Source organism: Sinocyclocheilus anshuiensis, unplaced genomic scaffold, assembly GCF_001515605.1.
Source record: "Sinocyclocheilus anshuiensis isolate Anshui unplaced genomic scaffold, SAMN03320099.WGS_v1.1 scaffold5, whole genome shotgun sequence".
NCBI lineage: Eukaryota > Metazoa > Chordata > Actinopteri > Cypriniformes > Cyprinidae > Sinocyclocheilus > Sinocyclocheilus anshuiensis.
This window is the reverse complement of record NW_015536464.1, coordinates 180,555-189,084: the sequence shown is the minus strand read 5'-3', so window position 1 is coordinate 189,084 and position 8,530 is coordinate 180,555. Positions and strand designations below refer to the sequence as shown.

The following is an 8,530-nucleotide window of genomic DNA, read 5'->3' as shown; positions in this document are numbered from 1 at the left end:
ATAAATACTAATATGTGACCCTGGACCATAAAACCAGTCATAAGGGGCAATTTTTTTAAAAATTGAGATTTATACATCATCTGAAAGCTAAATAAATAAGCTTTGATGTATGGTTTGTTAGGATAGGATAATATTTGGCTGCGATACAACTGTTTGAAAATCTGGAATCTGAGGGTGCAAAACAAAATCTAAATATTGAGAAAATCGCCTTTAAAGTTGTCCAAATGAAGTTCTTGGCAATGCAGATTACTAATCAAACATTAAATTTTTATATATTTACGGTAGGAAATGTTCAAAATATCTTCATGGAACATGATCTTTACTTAATATCCTAATGATTTTTGGCATAAAAGAAAAATCGATAATTTTGACCCATACGATGTATTGCTGGCTATTGCTACAAATATACCCCAGCGACTTAAGACTGCTTTTGTGCTCCAGGGTCACATATATTAAAATCACGCAACTTTGATATTAATTTGCTTTACTGAAAAGATAGCTGTAGTCATTAAAATAGGCACATTAAATATGCCTTAGAAAGTCATTACCGTATCTTAATTAGGACAGAACTTATGTATTTAATTCATAATTATTAAAAGTTTTGTTTAGTTCATTAATTATTTAAAGGTGATCCAACAAAAAATGGATAATTGGAAACTGATTTTTTGAACTTTTTTTGTTGAAGCAAGTTGGAGCTAAAGTCTTCAGGACAGTGGCCCTCCAGGACTGAGTTTGGAGACCCCAAATCTAAGCCTTTGATATGGTTTATCATGATATATTGAAAACCAGACTCAAATATAGGAATGTCTAACATATCCTGGATCAGAAAGTATCTAATTGATAGAACAAAATGGGTGCGAATGGCAGGCGCCTTTACAGACTGCCAGGGGTATTCCTCAGGGTTTTGTTTTGAGTCCTTTACTTTTGACCCAATGACCCAATAAGCATTTTGCTGTCCAATGTTCATGCCTTAACTTTGTAATTTCTTATATTGCATTAGTTTTTAATATTTCACATGGGGATTTAATAATTTTTCACTTTTCAGTCTGAGTTAAATCTCTTTTTTGCTAAATTTATCTGTAAAAGAAAAGCTGCTTAATAATTATGCACACATGAATTTAAGGGGTTTTTCACTTCCAACCTACAATTTTATATCACTTATAAATGGTTGCATACAAAATTAATAGTTGTTATGAAGATTGATGTTGTTTGGAATTGGTAAAATGTGCTTGGAAAAAATAAATATGATCAGAATATCAACTTGCCTAATAATTATGCATGCACTGTACACACGTTTGTAGAAAGAAATTAAATGGAAAAAAAAAAAAAACTTTATTCATTTATTTGGGCCAACCATCAAAATGTAATGCAAGAGATTTCTACACCTTAATAGGGCTCATGGTTCTCAGTTGTCAAAACCACTGTGGTTTCTAACCTGCATATCTACAGTAATGAGCATTTTCTGTGTAGCAAAATGTGAGCACCATGTAGGCCAATAGAAGGTTTTAGAAAATGAGCCCAAAGAATCCCACTGCCCCTGTGGGACACAGCTGAAATGGACCGTGCTGATAAAAAAAAAGGGTCACTTACTTTGTCCTTTTCCTCCCTTCCTCCCAGCTGCAGAGTCATTTGTTAGGAGACATCATATTACAGTATGTTAATTTTCACATGGTTTTTCTCAGGCTTTGATATAATCGCATCTCTCTTCTTCACCAGATTTTTCTGACCTGTTGTACTTTCAGTGATGATGATTTCGATAGTGCAGGTGCACAGAATTGATTAATCAGTGGGAGACCCTTCCTCACCAGGCCCTGGTCATATCACCTGCTCAGTAATAACAATTTGGCTGCCAATGCCTCTGTTTACCGTTTCATGATATACTGTATTATGACCCAGACTTCATCTGATATCACATATGATAATGACCCATGGAGTTTACATAAAATAAATACATTTTATGATTGATTTCGTTTACATTGATTGTATAATAGACTACTATCTGCTGTTTTAGGTCACCAAAACTCACCCGTCCCTTCATGCCTGCCTGTTTTTGCCCCACACAGACAGGGCTTGTGGTTTGTTGGCATGGAGCTGCCCAACACCATCTGTTCCTCCACCAGTGTGCCTGGATACACATACACATTATATTGATCAGCATTTTTCAGACGATTACAATGCAGCAGCAGTACTGATAGATGTTGACTGCCACAATAAAAGAACCAGGGATAATTATAACATGAATGTATGCATATAAACTGATTACTGCCACTTGCTAAATTGCTCATGCCTCTAGTTTAATAGCTTCGAGTCTTTAACTTCAGTGCATAACTTGTTATACATTCGTTGTGCTTTCAGACGTGAACTGAGAACAAAAGCAAAAGCAAAATCAAGAGATTTTACTGTAAATATTCACAGCATCATGACTAGCACAATACTGAACTTTGCTGTGCTGTGTCTGGGAACAGGAGGAGATGCTAAATATAGCCTAAAAGCTTTGTTTTACAAAGCTAGAAATTCTACTTTCATCCTTCTCTCCCAAACTCCCATGTAACAACTGTCAGAGACTGTGAAGAGCTTAATAATAACCAGGAGCTATTTTCAGATTTCCAGCCCATTTTCTAACATACGGACGTCACACTGAGAACATGGACATTCACAATCCATTTGTGTTTCATTTCAGATCGCTTCAGACATATTTGAACAACACAGCATTAATGTTTTCATCTATAGATTCCAGACTCAAATCAGTGAGCGCAAGGTGACTAAATTTAAGCATGCTCATGCAGGTAAATATATTATTTTAAATCCCTGTGCTGGAATTATTTCATGCTGACATGATGAGTCACTTCCCTTTGCCCTGCAACATTATGCAGTTCCAAATGTGGAAGATGAGGTAATCAGTCACGGCTTATATGACATGCGGGTGAAAAAAACAAAACAAAGATGGCAGACTTGGCCTGTAGCATGGCATGAAATACTGCCAGAACACAAATCAGTTTATTTAATGAGTTGTTACTGGTTTTCAGTTTAATTCATGAAGCTACTGAATGCATGATTGACAACAGCCATCTTTTTTTTTTTTTGCTGTAAGTAATACTGATCATACTGTCTGACACTGACGCAATAGATCACTATTTGAAATACTTGCAACAACAGTTAATTATTTAATTTATTTATTTGTTGTAAATGCATTGGTAAGAAGCATTTATCACAAGTAGGCTTACCATTTAAAATACTATTAAAAGAGCAAACTTTTTACATAAACACCCATTTACATGCGTTTTATTCACTACCAAAGTCAAGTTTGTGAGTAGACATAATACACCATGGTTCACCGCCATCAGCCTGCATCAGCCGCTGTTACACATAACCCTCTCAATAAAACTACATTATCCGGGAGCAAGTGAGCGCAGCCAATAGGCGTCAAGAACATGAAGTGACATGCGTTGAAGTGAGAAAAAACGGCGCGAGGCGAGCTTTGTCATCATTCGAACCTGGATCTTTTTGTGTGAAGGTAGGTGGGTGTGTGTGCGTGCCTACATTGTTATGGTAAAATGCACACGATTTTATACATTTGTGCGATGCGTCTTGCATGAGTAGGATTAATGAACTGTAGATTTATATTTCTGTGGCATGCATGTCATATATTGAGAGTTAAGGGAGGCATGCTTTTCCCTGGTCTACACAGTGCGTTTGTTTATTATTGTTAATGCCTTAAGTTTATCCAATGCCTGCATGCTTCACTCCGACCCGCTTTTAAAGGTTTGTCTTAATTTAGGTCACGTTTAAGTCAACATGTTGGTGGTATAATCTGATAAGAATATTGAAAAGTCACAATATCTGATCTATATTACGATAAGCTTTCTCATGCATCTTCGTCTCCGTATAGTTTATAACACCATAGTTTTGCATTCATAATGCATTGCTCGTGCATCAGACCGTTGCAGGTTCGAGTACAGCCAGATTGCATAATGTTTTTGTAGTGTGCAGGAGTTATGGAGATGTAGTAAGAGCAGGGCGGAGCTGTGCACGCTTGTCTTTGTTTGGAGCTGTTCTCTCCTTGTCTCTAATAAAAGCGCCTTTGTCTCGCCACAAAATGCACTTCAGTATCGTTGTTCATTTTACAGCAAGAACACACAAAAATAGCAGACTTCTAACGACAAAGTGTATTTTTTCCCCCTCCCCAAGTCTGGTTTTCACACGTGCAGGGGAGGGGGCTGTGTGTGTGTTTTTGAAGAAAACGCGCCAGTTTTTTTTTTCCCGCGAAGCTGTAGCAAACCTTGGCGCGCTGAATTCAAGACATGCCGTCATCTAAATTTCTTTACTTGTTGGGCTGTAATGGGAACCCAGTTTACCGAAAAAGTGACCAGACCTCCTGTTGGGCACATCAGGAGTCCTCAATCGAGAAAACCCACATGAAAAAATTGTATAGTAAATACTATAGTGTTTTTGAACCATACCATAGTAAAGTATTTGCATTAATTTGTTGTGGTAATTCTGTAGTTGCTGTGGTAACATAACAACTATAGTAATATAAACAAATTACTTTACCCAATACTGTACTAAGTTTTCTACAACTATGGGGTATATACTACAATACACTACAGTTTACTGTAGTAATACAGTTTATCAGTTCACTATAGTTAATACTACAGTATGCTGTAGCATTCATTAACAAAGTGTTGTAAATACTATACAGTATAATACACTTTACTATAGTATGGTTCAAAAACACTAGTATTTACTATAAATTACTGTAGTATTATTTTTTTTTCACGTTGGAACGATTTATTTTCTTAAAATAAATAAATGAAAATGTATAATAATAAATACAATGTATAAAAAGGTGTGCACTGGTATATGTGGTTTATGAGGACACAAATGTGTATACTGTCATGGGTACTGCAACGTAAACATGGTTTATGAGGACACTTCCCGTGTCCCCGTAAAACAAAAGGCTTAAAAAAACATACTAAATTGTGTTTTATGAAATTCAAAAATTGCCAGCAGTTTTCTGTGAGGGGTAGGTTTAGGTGTAAGGCGATAGAAAAACCATTACGCCTATGGAGAGTCCCCGTAAACCACCAATGCAAGTGTGTGAAAATACACACACACACACCTATATCACATTATTTATATATATCTCTCACACACATGCGCATAGATATAGATAGATGGATATATAATCTATATCTCTCACACACATGCGCATAGATATAGATATGTTTAACAGTATTGCGTGGAACACTAATGTCACTGATTTGGTTTTCAGGCATACGTCGACCCTCTAGTCTTCTGCAGCAATGGCATCTTCAAGTGGTAAGACCTGTATTTATACATGTGTAAAACACAGGCATGTGGAGATATTTGTAGCAGATGAGGCAGAGATGACACTTGAATGCTGCAGTTACCAAGTAAAGCTTGTTTCAGGTATTCAGGTCAAGGAGCTGGACAAGCGTGCCTCAGGACAAGCTTTTGAGGTCATCCTTGGGAGTCCTGCTCCAGATGCCAAGGCTGAGTTCCCTCTCTCTCCTCTGAAGAAGAAGGACCTTTCCTTGGAGGAGATCCAGAGAAAACTAGCCGCTGCTGAAGAGAGACGCAAGGTGCATCCCTATACTTCTCGCAGACGTTTTATGAAATATTCAAGGCATGCTAGTTAACATTTAAGTCCATATAAAACCTGTTCGACAATAATAAATGTATGAAACTTTCTCCAGAAGCAAAGAGTTCAAAGGGTCATGTACTCGTGTATACAAGGGGGGTTTCTGTTCAATCTATTCTTCGAATAATTGACTGCTTTTAATCTGACTAAAGTTTCATATTACTATCTTCAAAGAGTCACGGATAACTAAATGCTGTTTTCCTCCCCTTTTCTCTAGTCTCATGAAGCCGAGGTTCTGAAACACCTAGCAGAGAAGCGGGAGCATGAGAAGGAGGTGCTTCAGAAAGCTCTAGAAGAAAACGACAATTTCAGCAAGATGGCAGAAGAGAAACTGAACCAGAAAATGGAAGCCAACAAAGAAAACCGCTCGGCCATCATGGCAGCCATGAACGAGAAGTTCAAGGAGAAGGTAAAGGTGACTCTGTGTTTTCGTAGATCGTTTTTGTCACCATAAAAACCATCAATAATTTTTGCTTCTGTTTTAGGACAAGAAGCTGGAAGAGGTTCGAAAAAACAAAGAAAACAAAGAGGTCAGCTGTGAAGAAAACTGAAACCTACAGTTATAGGGGATTCAGATGTTTTTTTTTTTTACTTATCCAAAGATTTTCTGTTTTCTTTTGAGTTCACATGAGAGGGGAAAAAAACGAGCTGTCATCATGGGTCCATGTTCAGAAAACAAACAAATACAGCTTTCGGTTTGTATATAGCAGTGGTTTTACACATTGATGAACTCTCCTTCACTTATCTGTGCGCTATTTAGACTGCAGCTTTGTCTGATATTAGCAGTCTTCTCGACCTGGTAGGGACTCGTGTATGATGTGCTTAACATGCCGGTGTACTGTATTTCTTGAGCTTTTTGCTTTTCTCGAGGTTAGGAGCTTGTTTGTGTGTTTTTCGCTTCAAGCACATGACTGTAATGCAAAATTAGCAATACACGTTGACATCTTTGACCTTCAACTTAACTGTTGTACCAAATAAAAGAAGTACTAAAACTAGTTCTGGCTTTCAAGTGTTACATTATGGAGAACGGGTGACTATTTCTAAAGCAGTTTCACAAAGTATTACATACTGTGCCTTATGAGAGGACTGTATTCATGTTGACTTGGTAAAACTTGTGATTAAATCTAGTATAGGTTGAAGTGGATAATTTTTCCGTTCACCTGAGAAACCTGTCCAGAAGAGCAGGTATAACATGGATTGTGTCTCCCTCTAGTGTGGAAAGTGTTTACTTGCTCCACCAATGCGTTCCTTAAAGCTGCAGTCCGTAACTTGTGGCGCTCTAGCGGTTAGTAAACAGCCGCGTTCGTCTTGCGGAAGAACGTTGTAGCCGGAACTACTTCTCTGTTTATGTCTATGACGGATCACGCAGGTACCGAGCTACTCCGCATATAAAATAGTCCGAATATAAACACTTAATATAGGTGTACCGTAGTGATTCAGGATAAGCCAAAAACACGGTTTGAAAATGGATTCATGGTGTACTCGCTTATATAAACTTTGAACACAAAAGTTACGGACTGCAGCTTTAACATGTATCTATCTCAGCGTGTCTCCTAGCTCAAGCAAGGTATATTTAAGAATTAGAGCAATAAAAAAAAAAGCATTTTCCGTGACATTCTGAGAGTTCAGCGGCATTTGATCATTGATGTGTCCGGTGACCATATTTGAGGGTATGCGAAGTTATTTGACATTTTTGGACACCTTAAAGTCAGTAAAGAAGCTTTATTAAAAAATGAAAATACTAGATAATCATATCTCCGACATATTTCTAAACGTCTGTCCTGAGTAGATAGTATAGACTGTATCTGTGTGTGTATCAAAGCAGGTGCTTTGGAAAACTATAGGGGATATTTTGATCAGTTACTGTGACTGGAGGGTGTTATGCACTCTGTATACAAATTTAAGCCCGTGGGGTAAACGAGATCTTCAACATCTGTATTGTCTTTGGTGAGAGGTGACCCTTTAACTGGGTGTACAAATTACTCCCACATTATTATCGAAGTTAAAGTTTAGTTCATGTTTATTGTATGCGATTTTCTGAGCTGTTCCCTGCACCATTGAAAAGTGCCATTTATCTGTCTTTAAACAGTCATCTTCTGTTGAGCCGGGGGGGGAAAATAAATAAATAAATAATTGGTTAACCAAACAATATGGGGAAAAAAAAAATGATGTGGAGGTCAATGGCTACCAGCAACTGGTAACCCATGTTCTTTAAAATATCTTTGTTCATCAGAAGAAAGAAACATGTACACATATGGTACAACATGAGGGAAAATAAATGATGACAGTTTTCATTTTTGGGTGAACTGTCCTTTTAAATGTTAAAATGCATTCAAATGTAGTTTCAGAATTGGATGCCATTATAGGCCAGTCGTGTGGAACCCTTAAAGGTCCCATGACATGCTGCTTTTTGGATGCTTTTATATAGGCCTAAGTGGTCCCTAGTACTGTATCTGAAGTCTCTTTCCCGAAATTCAGCCTTGGTGCAGAATTTCAGCCACTACGAGCCAGTCCCACAATGAGCTTTCCTTAGGACGTGCCATTTCTGTGTCTGTAGCTTTAAATGCTAATGAGGAGGAGAGAGGCGGGGCAACTGCCATGCTTCGCTCGTTTGCAAGCCATGATGTCTCTCGAGGAAAAAAAAATATTGCGCTCGCCTCGCACGGTAGTAGCTCATTTTCTCATGGGCGGGCCAAATTCTCTGGGCGGGCAAAGCAGAGAAAGGGGAGGTAACCTTTCCCCGTATGACGACATAAAGGGAAGATTCCAGATTGGGCCATCTGAGCTTTCATTTTCTCAAAGGCAAAGCAGGATACCCAGGGCTCGGTTTACACCTATCGCCATTTCTAGCCACTGGGGGACCATAGG

The 8,530-nt window shown here is 38.0% G+C and overlaps 1 protein-coding gene across 1 annotated transcript; it reads left to right on the top strand.

Annotated features, from left to right (window-relative positions):
- Window positions 1-3,431: 3,431 nt before the first annotated feature.
- Window positions 3,432-6,657, top strand: LOC107687914 (stathmin-like). The gene is made up of 5 exons (XM_016485437.1): window positions 3,432-3,514; window positions 5,273-5,319; window positions 5,431-5,603; window positions 5,880-6,071; window positions 6,148-6,657. Exons 2-5 carry the CDS (start codon window positions 5,304-5,306, stop codon window positions 6,211-6,213), a joined length of 447 nt encoding a protein of 148 aa, XP_016340923.1. The 5' UTR covers window positions 3,432-3,514; window positions 5,273-5,303; the 3' UTR covers window positions 6,214-6,657.
- Window positions 6,658-8,530: the final 1,873 nt, after the last annotated feature.